This window comes from Podarcis liolepis, assembly GCF_965112155.1.
Source record: "Podarcis liolepis genome assembly, chromosome: 8".
NCBI classification, from domain to species: Eukaryota; Metazoa; Chordata; class Lepidosauria; order Squamata; family Lacertidae; genus Podarcis; species Podarcis liolepis.
The window spans coordinates 47,996,019-48,009,257 of NC_139560.1; the positions used below are offsets into that span (position 1 = coordinate 47,996,019).

Genomic DNA, 13,239 nt, shown 5'->3' on the forward strand with positions numbered 1-13,239 from the left:
CTATGCAAGTAAAATGTGAATTCAGCCAGCTACAAACACACAGTAAACTGTGATGTGGACAAGCCAACAAATTAGAAAATAGAGATGAAGCAATTGATGGTGGGGAACTAGACTCTAGCAGCAGAACACCTTTTATAGGCTCAGTTATTAGCTATATTAGGGAGCCTAGGACTTGCCGATCAGAAGGGCAGCAGTTCGACTTCCCGCGATGGGGTGAGCTCCCGTTACTCGGTCCCTGCTCCTGCCAACCTAGCAGTTCAAAAACACGTCAAAGTGCAAGTAGATAAATAGGTACCACTCCGGCGGGAAGGTAAACGGCGTTTCCGTGTGCTGCTCTGGTTCGCCAGAAGCGGCTTAGTCATGCTGGCCACATGACCCGGAAGCTGTACGCCGGCTCCCTCGGCCAATAAAGCGAGATGAGCGCCGCAACCCCAGAGTCGGTCACGACTGGACCTAATGGTCAGGGGTCCCTTTACCTTTACCTTTTATTAGCAATATACTTACTGTTAGAGGCCACCCCAATCTCTGCAAGATTACAGGGGTCTGGGCACTTAACCAGGGTTTGCGTTCCTTTAGAATGAGGCACAGTGGATACTATGGTGTCTTTAAGAAATATGGTTTATTTACACATATTTACACCTGAATTTTATGGAGGAAATGCAGAACATTACACCCCAAGAGTGTCTCTTGTTGCTCCTTTAATAACTTCAGCAAGCTTGAGTCTAGAGCAGAAGCCAGCCATGCTTTTACTAAATTAAGAATTGTGGGACCTGCAGCCCACAACTCATAGCGTTATGTTCATTAAAGTCATTCATTGAGGGCTCATCTTGTGCTTATTTAATCTCCTTCCATTACACATTCAACATCTTTCTCGGTCTTGGGTTCTACTTTTGTGTTTTGTCATGTTTATTGGTATCCATCTGTCTCGGGAGAGAAGGAAGAAGTAACCCTCTAATTTCTCTTTCCTTTACAACTGGGAAGGCCACTGTGATGGTTTTCTTTAGTTATGGTTTTGGTCCTTAGCAATACATCATTGGAGCCAAATCTCTTGTGGTGTGGAAAAGCACTGAGTTAGTTGTCCTGGAATGCTAATGCTGTGCATATGCTGCAATCTCAGGTTGCTACAATGGAATGAATTGTGAAGGAATTAAAACAGTGGGGCAAAATCTATTTGTTATTGTTTAGTCGTTTAGTCGTGTCCGACTCTTCGTTACCCCATGGACCAGAGCACACCAGGCACTCCTGTCTTCCACTGCCTCCCACAGTTTGGTCAAACTCATGCTGGTAGCTTCGATAACACTGTCCAACCATCTCATCCTCTGTCGTCCCCTTCTCCTTGTGCCCCCAATCTTTCCCAACATCAGGGTCTTTTCCAGGGAGTCTTTTCTTCTCATGAGGTGGCCAAAGTATTGGAGCCTCAGCTTCAGGATCTGTCCTTCCAGTGAGCACTCAGGGCTGATTTCCTTAAGAAGGGATAGGCAAAATCTATAGTGATGCGCTATTTGCCTTTTTATGCTGTATGTAGATCCCTGCCCGAATGCTATTTTCTGTTTGCAACCTTTGTTGCTTCTGTTGTGTGTATGCCACTGTCCTGATGTAAGTTCCCTTTCTGCTACAATGCCATACACCAAATTCCTTTTTGTGTTTTGAAGAAGTGCCAATTTTCCCCACAGCTTCTAAGCTAACTACTGCACCATTCATTGGTTAATGTTTACTTCCTGCTTCAGCAATCCAGATCACAACACAGAAATGATGTCAGTACTCTGAGCTGAAACAGATCAAAAGTTGCATATAAGAAACAGAAGCCAACTAGAACTACAACATCCCTTTTAAATTAAGGCTATGTGAACAATAAACAGGAAATAGATATAAGATACAGAAAAAGTAGCTTTAGAAGCCCTAGAAAATTAACATTAATTGTTACCATAACATTCTAACTTGCTCTTTGAAGATTTAATGAAATTGCCATTGTGTTCTATATTAAGATGCAAAAGACAGCAACGTAATAAGTTATCTGGTGGATTGCTTTTTTCACCTGTGTGTGATGACTATTATTTCTGCTATGAAGAGCAGATTAATCATTTCTATATCTTCTAAGTCTGCATGTTTTGGAGACGGTGGGCGCCTCCTCACTGTCCCTATTTTGTGGAAGTGGTTCATGTGCCAACCAGAAATTTAGGTCTGTGTTATTAAAATGGATTAAAGCACTCTGTCCTGCTAGTGTAACAATCCCATCTTAAAAAAAACTGAAAAGTGTGGGATGAACTATTGAGTGTTAATCTGTCTACTTGCCCAGAGGATACAAACATGCCCTTAACCTGCTTTTTAGATGTTACATTTGATAGTCCATTTAAACAATCTGAAGAAATCGAAACTTTTAAAAAGTCATTGCAGCTAACTGAATACAGTAATGCTAGCAGAGGAATAACTTTCCAGACATACACTGTAATTTGTAACAATAATCCTCAAAGGCCTTAATCTCAAAAGACTTCTATTCATGAGTTCGGATTTTTACTTCATAAGAACGTCAATTTATCAATTAAGCACATCTGCTTCACAAGCAAAACAAGGTGTAATATTTCAAAGTACAAATGCCTCTTTCAACAGAATCTCTCAACGATTTATTCATCAACAATTACCTGAGATGTGGATTTCAAAGAACATATTTTCTTTATCTTATATCTGCATACTTTCATAACCGCCATGACTTTATATAAATGTATCATTGGAAACAATGAACAAAGGAGAGAAATGTAGCAAACTTTCATTCCATATATGGAAGGCTGAAAATATACTCCTAAAACTGATATATATTTGAAATCAGTAAGATGAAAATTATGCTTATTGATGGAGGAACAATCGGAGGGTATGAGACTTGTTTGCCCTTTGTTACCAAAACCCACATTTCAGTATTGAAAAAACTCCTAAAAACAGCAGAGTTGAAGTTCATAGGAAAGCTGAATGTGAATACTGGTGGCCACAGACTGACACCCTGTCATTTTGTATTGTGCTGACCCCAAACATTAGAAAGACGTTTGATACATTCCTCACTTTTAATTGAGGCCAGATCACCCATCTCTTAATTTCATTGGATCTCTCACTCACTATATTTTGCTCAATATATTAAAATTCAGGGCAACACAGAAAGCTGCCTTGTGCCAAGTCAGACTATTGGTCCATCTAGTTCAGTATTCCCCACACTGACTGGCAGTAGCACAGCCACAAAACTGGGCTCTTTGGCATGCAAAGCACATGCTCTAACCCTGAGCTACAGCCCTTCCCCATGCCCTTTGATACAGATTGAAAGGAATCTTGATGAAGCTTACTTGGGAGTAAATTTACACATCAAAACTCCTTGAAAGGGGTTTGCACAGAACCAAGAGGAGGGGTGGGTGGCAAAAAGCCTCAAAGGAAACAAACAGGTTTAAAAGGAAACCAGAGGGTCTTGGCTGATCTTACGGAAATACAGTATTTTAATGATCCTGTGACCAAATAAATCCAATTCGAAACCTGACCTCAGATAGACAGTTGCTGCACATGGAGGTTCTACTTTTAACAAACAATTTGCATTTACTGGAAGGAACGCTCATTTTCCCTTTGGTCATACAGTCATAATATTTAATAGGATTCCTTTGTATTCGAATGATATATTGCCTACTTTTTATGCCCTTTATCAATAAATGTGTTGAGGTGCTTTTGTTTGTATATATGCACGTATGTATATGTATGTATGTACACTGACACGCATCCGTGTTAGCATACATACGTACCAAACTGGGTCTTTGACCCGGGTGACAGAAAGCCTAGTTTCTGCCCTGCCCTGAGGAACGATGATCTTTATTTTGCCTCCCTTGCCTTGGCCCAAGGACTAGTTCTGAGTCTGTATTCTGAGAGCCAGCACGCGCCACGAAGGATTCCTTCAGGAGAAACGCGGGTTCTCCTGGGGTGGAGGCGTGGCGGGCGGGCGGGGGGCGGCGTTTTTGAACCTATGCTAATTCCGCTGCTGGGCCCGGAGGAAGAGCCCCGAGGTCTCGCCAGCCCGGCAGCAGCGCTCGGCGGCGAGGGTGGGGAGGGGGAGGTCGGGGCGAGTCTTAAAGGGCCCGAGCATGCCGCTGCTTTTGTGACAGGGTCCTTTGATCCCGAGGAGCCGCGCCGCCGCCGGCTGAGGCAGGCAGTTGTCGCCGGGCGGAGAGGAGGAGGAGGAGGAAGACATGCGCCCGTTGCCATAATGGAGATAAAAGACACGGGCAGCGTGGTTCTAACAGCCTACCACTCTTACACTCCATCCCGGCTGGAGCCCAGCTTCGCTCCGGAGAGCCCCCCCAGCCGGTCGCCTCTCAGGTAAAAGGAAGCGCGCGGGGAGCTGGCGAGGGGCGCGCGGGGCTCGGCCAGCTTTTGTCTCGAGGTCAGTCATTGTGTGTGCGCGCGCGCGCGAGAGAGAGAGGCAGACAGGCAGGAGAGCGCGTGAGGGTCGCCCTCAGACACGCTCCTTCTCCCGTCCCGGCTTTTCTCCTCGTTTTCTTACGAGGCGCCGAGGAAGTCTCCCTTCCTCTTCCCGCTGCAGTTTTGGCTGCGCCCTTGACCAGACGTGCGTCGAGGGAGGCAGGGAGACGGGTTTGGCGAAAGGTCTTCCGTTTAAAGTCTCCGGAGAGCTGCGGATCAAGTTTGTTTGCTGGCCGAGATGAGCGTCCAGATAACCTGCCGAGAAGCAGCGAGGGAACGAAGCGGGAGGGAAAGAGAGCGGGGAATGGTCACTTATGGACGAGCTGCACCGTTTAGGAAGGGGAAGAGTCAGCTGACAGCCAGAGCCGGCTTCATAGGCAAACTTGAGCAGTTTCCCCTTCTCCCCAGTTTATATATAAACTCACAGAATCAGAAGGGACCCTGAGGAATTTTTCGCCCAACGCAGGACTCAAACCTACGACCCTCAGATTAAGAGTCTCGTGCTGAGCTATCCCAGTGTAATCCTAGGCATGGCTACTCAGAAGTTGAGTCGCCCCGAATTCTGTGGGGCTTTTAGCTAAAGTGGACACAGGATTGCAGCCTAGGTGATTTATTTATTTCTTTGGAGCAGGGTTATTTATTATCATTGTACACCCTTTGGTTTTTAGGTATCTGCTGATAGTATATGAAATGCCTAACCCATCTCATCCCAAGGGCCGGTCACAATAATTTATGCAATGCAGAAACAAGATTGAACAGAAACAAGGATATTTAATGTATTTATTACATTATAAAATACTTCTCACATACAGAAGGTCAGGAGAGGTGACCATTACAAGAGTTTTCATCCAAACGCCAGCAATCCCCACAAGCAGGAATTTCACAATATGAAGTGTGCATCTTGCAGACATTCCTTGCATTTGTCCCAGATAAGTTTGCTGATAAAGGAAATTGTTTGGGTAACATCTTCCCTAGTGATACCTTTGGTCTTAGTGAAGCTGACCTTTCTTCTAAAGACCAGCCTGTTTTAGCTAATGTCAGCAAACAATGTGTTTGTGGAAGTCTGTAGAGGTGGGGGGGGGGTCTTTTCCTGGAAATGGGAAGTTCTCCTGTTTTAGAAATGGAAAAAGTTAACATGCATACAATTAAGATATTAAAGCAATAGTCATATGCTGCATTCTTGGAACTTTAACAATGACCAGTGCACATATTATGGTAGCCAAACTAAGGGCATGCTACATTCTACATTACAGCCATCAGCAGGTGTCAGTTTAAGTTTAGAGGCCTACCATGTACATTGAACTATTTTCTCCACACTGCCACAAATGACCAAAGGTGTGCAGGTGTCATGGGGGCAATGAACAATATGCACAATGAATTGCTTTTTGTAAACAACTTGCCAGATAGTGTTTTAGTCCTATGTGAAATAATTTAAAACATGGATAAGGAACATGTGGCCAAGGCTGGATTTAGAGCTGTGTGAGCAGTGTTCATGTACTGGGCGCTGAGATGAGGCAGCTGTCTGAGGCACTGCCTTTCCAAAAGCGAGTAAGGAGGTGTATGGCTTTGGGAAGGAGGAAGGAGGTCTCTGGTAGGGTCCTAGAGCCCTCCCACCTACTTCCCAAAGCTGGGAAAGCGCTAACTAGGCTTGGCTTGGCTTTGGGAAGGCAGCACAACAGCTGGAGTGGGAGGGTGGGTGGGTGCCAAATTTTGGCCTTCCACAGGGTGCCATGGTACCCAAGTCCACAATTCTTGTGGTCCTCCAGATGTTGTTGGACCCTATTCCCATCAGCCTCAGGCAGCATGGCTGGTAGTCAGGTGTGATGGGTGTTGTAGCCTAACAGGGATGATGGGTGTTACAGCCACACATTTTCTATTTTGGACTGAAAGCAATTTCCATGCCAGTCGTCATGTCATTGTCTACCAATCCAAAATTAGAAGAAATAGGCTGGACTATAATATATGACAGTTTGGTATGGATTATCATTCTTCTGTAGAGTTTGTGAATGGTTTGTGGCACGTTGTCTCTGGGTTCTTGTTGTCTTGTTTCATTTCCCCATCTGGAACAGTAGTTGTGATAGATTTATAGGATACCCATGTCCATAAACAGTCTTCTATTTTATATTCATTTTATAGCACAATTTTACTCAGAATTAGGGCCAACTGTGGTTAGTAGCATTCATTCATGGCATATTTGCTTAGGATTGCAGCCTGGGAATTGGCATTATAGTGACTGTATTAATTTACTCAGATTTCGAAAATATATTGTGGGTGTTAGCTGTTTTGTGGATCCAAGTTGTATGGAAAGGTAGGATAGAAATGAATTAAATATTTAAACATTTTGCATGAATGAGTGTCAGTGCGTGAAGGCCCTGGGATCAACGTAGGTTTGCTTTTGCTTTTCTTTCTTAATGTGATATCAAATGTATTATAATGATAGGAGGAAATTTGAGGCCCATATCCATAGCCCTAAGCCCAGTGGCCCTAGAATTTAGTGTGAGTGCTAACAGGGAAATATATATAGCCTCTGGTAGATTTCAATGAATGAATCAACTTGTAATTCCTTAGAACCTTGGACCTAATGAAACTAGTCAAAGTCCAGTCTATCCAGTCCACTTGTCATCTAGATAGTTTCACAGCAAAGATGGCACTGACGTTCAGTTATCTAGCAGTGTTTGTTGGGGAGAATGTTAAGTATTTTAATGCTGATGTTCATGTGTTTGGTTTGATTTATGGGACTTGAAATCTATGGGACTTGAAATATGCTTAATTTAGTGACCTTTAAAAAATTATTATTAACAATAATAAATAAATTATTTTTATTTATTATTGAATAAATTAATAATAAAAATAATAATAAAATTATTATTATTATAAGGTTAGCCCTGGCAGTTGTGGTGTTTTTTTTGGGGGGGGGGAATAAAATGATGTTTGATATGCATAGTTGGCATCCCAAGTAATAAAAACAACACAGTAATGACTCATTGTTAAATTATTGCTGAAACCATCATTTCATTATCAGGGAGCAGAAAGAAAATGGCTTGGATCCAGAGCACTCAAGAGACACTCCTACTAGAGGAAGGGAGGAGATTTTTTTTTGCTGAATCCTCCTTCACATTGCAGACCTTTGTGCCCACTGAAAAGTTGCTCTGGAGGAGTGTGGAAGGCAGAATAGGGAGCCACAGGTGAATCAGCAATACCCATTCCTCCAGTAGCAGCTTCCTCTGGATCTCATCCCCTTCCACAAATGGAAGGAGCCCTTCCATTCACAGAATGGACCCAATAAATTTAAAAATACAACATTGCTGTTACTTAAACAAAAGAGTTATGTTGTGTCAATTCATGTTGCTTTTAACAATAGTTTCTAAACTCGCTTGAGTTCCAAACTCTGAAGTTGTGCCAGGAAAGAATACAAATAAGAACTACTATTTAGAAATATAAATGAAAATGTTAAGCTAATTTATAGGCTATACATATGAACAGCAAGTTTCTTAAGCTTCTGTAATGTTTTACACACACACACCCCTCTCCCAGTAAAGTTGCCCACTTCCTGCAGCTGTCTGGTTGCAGTAAGTGGTTTTTGCCATATGGGCAGTCAGAAACTCCATCTGTGTTTCCGAAGCTTGCTGTGGAAAGAGGTTGTATTACCTCAGCATGTGGTCCAGTGGAATGCAGAATGCATGAAAGAAAATGTACTAGTTGTTTTAGCGAAGGACAGAAAAGTCTGTGTTTGAATCCATGGCCTTTTTCATTCTTCTAATTCTTTATAATAAGTATTGTTGTCATAATTATTCTCCATTTTCTGTCTCCAGTTAGTACAGTGTGTTCAGTTTGGGTTCATTAAGACAGCAATCTGGAAATGGGTTTTCTGTAGCTAAAGATTTTTTTTTTAAAAAAAAAACAACTACAGTTTTTCTTATATTTAGTAATTGGACCTTGGAGTCTCATTCTACTTTGACCACTTTGATTATGCAGATGAAACATGCATATAAAATTAGTTGAATAATTTATTATTTGTACCCAAAATGACTTAAGTATATGGTATTATTTAGTACATTTTAAAGTGTAGAAATGAAGAATTTTAATTTATAAATTCAGATTCTTGCTTTCATTAAAAAGCTAAAAAAATGAACAGCAAAGTTTAGTTTTAACATAGTATTGACAGACCTCATGGGGATACTTCACTCACCAACACACACACACACACACACACACACACACTCCACTAGAGCTAGCTATTTCCTCTTGTGTTGCACTAGTGTGGTGATTGTGCAGGAAAATATACTTCTAATTTGTATGAAGTCCATTAACTGTTTTGATGTGATATGATATGATAAGGGTGGCTAACCCTTTTCCTGCAGGAGCTGCCTGCTAAAGTGGCTGTGGCCCAAATGGAAAAGTAGGACATGGTCATGGTGTAAAAGTGGGTGTGACTGTGGTAGAAGATTAATACCCTTTTCATTACATGCTGAATATATAGAATAAAGCATGGCTGTGGTTGTTTCTCCTTTGTGATTTTCCTGGTACTGAGGAAGCGACTACTTTTAGCTGGCATTCCGAAATGCTCAAATGCCTTTATAAAAGGTAAAGGTAAAGGTACCCCTGCCCGTACGGGCCAGTCTTGACAGACTCTAGGGTTGTGCGCTCATCTCACTCTAGAGGCCGGGAGCCAGCGCTGTCCGCAGACACTTCCGGGTCACGTGGCCAGCATGACGAAGCTGCTCTGGCGAGCCAGCGCAGCACACAGAAACATCGTTTACCTTCCCGCTAGTAAGCGGTCCCTATTTATCTACTTGCACCCGGGGGTGCTTTTGAACTGCAAGGTTGGCAGGCGCTGGGACCGAGCAACGGGAGCGCACCCTGCCGCAGGGATTCGAACCGCAGACCATGCGATCGGCAAGTCCTAGGTGCTGAGGTTTTACCCACAGCGCCACCCGCGTCCCTCAAATGCCGTTATAATGCCCCACAATTGAATTGTCAACATTCTTTGTCTGTTGTGTTCCATAATCAGCTTTACTCAGTATTACTGTGCTACACCTTGTTATATGACTGCCAGTAGCCCATGATGCTGTAATAGTCAGTGATGAGGGTTGCTTTGTAATGCCAGCAAAGTTATAGAGATTGTGACATCACATTACATTCATTCATAAGTTAGCGTGCAATGTCATAAAACATGTGCCAGTGTAGTGGCTTATAGGATCAGGCTGTAAGCATTTTTATTTCATTTTCTTCACATTACTTAGAAGCCGTTGGCACAAGTTAAAACTTAGTTCATAGGATGAGTTCAACGTTTATTTATTTATTTACTTACTTACTTACTTACTTACTTACTTACTTACTTACTAAAATGTATACACTGTTAGATTGTAAAAAAAACACCCTCAAAGCTGTAAACAAAGTTAAAATACTAAAAGTGATTGAAATTATCTCAGCTTTCTAAGCATATGGGTAGGCTTGTCCAAACAATAATGTTTTCAGCAGATGCTGAAAAGGGAATCGTGAAGGTGCCTCCTTGAGTTAGGCAGGGAGTTCCAAAGTGCATGTTTTGCCACTCTAAATGATTGAGTTCTTACTTCTATGTGAAACAGGTATTATGTGGCACCTGTAGTAGTACCAATTTCATTGAACAAAGCACGTGAGTGGACACATGTGGGATACGGTGATATCATGGGGAAACTGGTCCTAAGTCGTTAAGGGCTTTATATACTAATAGTAACACCTTGAACTTGGCCCAGTAGCAAATTGGCAATCAGTGCAAATCTCTGAGCACAGGTGTTATATGCTGACAAGGCCTCATTCCTGTCAGCAGTTGTGCCACAGTATTCTGCAGCAACTGCAGCTTCCAGATCAAGCATGAGGGAAGCACTACATAGAGTGCTTTGCAATAATCCAGTCTTGAAGTTACCAACACATGAACTACTGTGGTAAGGCTTTCCTGGTTCAGGAATGACCATAGCTGTCAAACCAGTTGCAGTTAGTAAAAGGCACATCTAGCCATTGAGGCTACTTGAGGCTCCAGTGACAGAACTGGACCCAGAAGTGCCCCCCAACTGTGAACCTGCTCCTTCAAGGGAACCTCAACCCCATCCATGGTAGAAAACTGACCAATTTCTTGGACACAGGAGCTACTCACCCACATGGAATAAACACAGAATTTAATTTGTTTTAAAGGTAGGGATTTTTCCATTCCATTATTGTTCTGTGAGTTTGTTCTACTGAACATTTTGCTCCATCTGCTTTCTGGTTTAAACTACTAGAATGTCTTAAAATTCTTAAAAGCTTTCTAGGACTGGGGAAAAAAAGTATCTGGATTGCTTCACAGTTAAGTTTATTTTTCAGTGTACTCTAGAGAATGTTAGCTCCATTGTTTTATTTGCTATGTTTCATATACCAATGATTAGATGCATAATTCATTGCTGACTTATTTACATTTTCTTACTGTTTCTCATAAAGGCAAGATACTGGCAGGGTTTCTTTTTTACTCCAATTGAGTTCATTAATCTAACTGAAAAAGAAACGTGTGTTTCAGCAGAGGTTAATCCCAAATTCATTTATCTTCATACTAGGTTATTTACTTACAGAAGACTAGTCTCCAGGGATAGTTCAGTATGCCAACCAATTTTGGAAGTCACCTGTAGCACATAGGGGCATGTACAAACATGCACATTCCTTTTTACTTTGTTTTACACACTTGCTGAGTTTCCTTTTCCGAAAGGTGAAGTAAGCCTCCATGGTGGCATGGTTCAGACATGCCATTCCCAATCCAACAAACCGTGGTTTGTTGGAATGCAAATGACCATGAGCTCAAGCGTTCCCGTTCTCCTTTTGTATGCCCAACTGCAGAGGAAACTACCACGTGTGATTTAAAGTACTCTTCACAAGTTAGTAATCCAAACCAGGGAGCACTTAAATCACAGTGTCCTGTTTTGGATATCACAGGGAAGTTGTAATTTAACAAACCAGGAATAATAATAATAATAATATAATAATTTTTATTTATATCCCGCCCTCCCCAGCCAAAGCCGGGCTCAGGGCGGCTAACAACAATCAAATAAACAATCAAATAATAACACATTCTAAAAATATTTCATTATAAAAATTAGTTAAAATCAAATTGATGGCAACCGATTAAACAAAATTCTGTGCAGGTTGCCAGAGGAGGGAGTCAGGCTGCGCCCTGACCAAAAGCCTGGCGGAACAACTCTGTCTTGCAGGCCCTGCGGAAAGATGTCAGGTCCCGCAGGGCCCTAGTCTCTTGTGACAGAGCATTCCACCAGTTTGGAGCTGCAGCCGAGAAGGCCCTGGCTCTAGTTGAGGCCAGCCTAACCTCTCTGAGGCCTGGGACCTTGAGGATGTTATTATTTGCAGACCGTAGGTTTCTCTGTGGGGCATACCAGGAGAGGCGGTCCCGTAGGTACGAGGGTCCTAGGCCGTATAGGGCTTTAAAGGTTAAAACCAGCACCTTAAACCTGATCCTGTACTCCACCGGGAGCCAGTGCAGCTGGTATAATACCGGATGAATGTGCTCTCGCAGCGAAGACCCCATAAGGAGTCTCGCCGCGGCATTCTGCACCCGCTGGAGTTTCTGGGTCAGTCTCAAGGGCAGCCCCACGTAGAGCGAGTTACAATAATCCAGTCTGGAGGTGACCGTCGCATGGATCACAGTGGCTAGGTCAGGACGAGAGAGATAAGGGGCCAACTGCTTAGCTTGGCGGAGATGAAAAAATGCCGCCTTTGTTATAGCTGTAATCTGCGACTCCATAGAGAGGGAGGTATCGAAGATTACACCCAAACTCTTAACGGACGGTGCTGGCACTAATTGCACCCCCGCAAGAGATGGGAGTTGCCCCCTCGATCCCATATCGTCCCGCCCCAGCCAGAGGACCTCTGTCTTCGAAGGATTTAACTTCAACCGGCTCCCACGTAACCATCCAGCCACCGCTTCCAGACATCTGGTCAGCGTGTCTGGGGCCGAGTCAGGATGGCCATCCATCAACAGATAGAGTTGGGTGTCATCAGCATACTGATGGCAACCCAGCCCAAAACTCCGGACAAGCTGGGCGAGGGGGCGCATAAAGATGTTAAAAAGCATCGGGGAGAGAATTGCACCCTGAGGCACTCCACACACCAAGGAGTGGCGTGATGTCAATTCCCCCCCAAGCGCCACCCTCTGTCCCCGACCAGAGAGAAACGAGCGCAGCCATTGAAGGACTGTGCCCTGGATCCCCACGTCGGCAAGGCGGTGGTCCAGGAGTTCGTGATCAACCATGTCAAAGGCTGCTGACAGATCTAGAAGAATCAGCAGCCCTGACCCGCCTTGATCCAGCTGCCTGCGGAGATCATCTGTTAGGGCGACCAGAGCCGTCTCGGTCCCATGACCAGCGCGGAAGCCGGACTGGAATGGGTCTAGAGCAGATGTTTCATCCAGAAACCTACCAAGCTGTTCAGCAACTGCTCTCTCAATCACTTTACCCAGGAATGGAAGATTCGAGACCGGGCGGTAATTGGATAGATCTGAGGGATCTAATGATGTTTTCTTTAAGAGCGGACGCACCACCGCCTCCTTCAGTTCCCCTGGGAATATCCCGGTGCCAAGGGACAAGTTGATGATATCCCCCAGGGGGCCCCGCACCTCGTCTGGACACGCTCTAATCAGCCATGACGGGCACGGGTCAAGAGGACAGGTGGTGGGCTTTCCAGCTTGGAGGAATCTGTCCACATCGGCTGGAGATATCCGGTCAAAGTGGTCCAATACTGGACCCGAGGACAGTCGAGGGGCCTCCAGTTCCTTTATTG

General features: G+C 43.8%; 1 protein-coding gene across 1 annotated transcript in view; it reads left to right on the top strand.

Annotated features, from left to right (window-relative positions):
• The first annotated feature begins 3,973 nt into the window (after positions 1 to 3,973).
• ARHGAP28 (Rho GTPase activating protein 28) overlaps positions 3,974 to 13,239 on the top strand; it is a 62,310-nt gene continuing 53,044 nt past the window's right edge. The window contains exon 1 of the mRNA XM_083518657.1: positions 3,974 to 4,341. Within this exon, the coding sequence (XP_083374783.1) occupies positions 3,989 to 4,341 (353 nt within the window). The 5' untranslated portion in view covers positions 3,974 to 3,988. The remainder of the gene's footprint in view (positions 4,342 to 13,239) is intronic.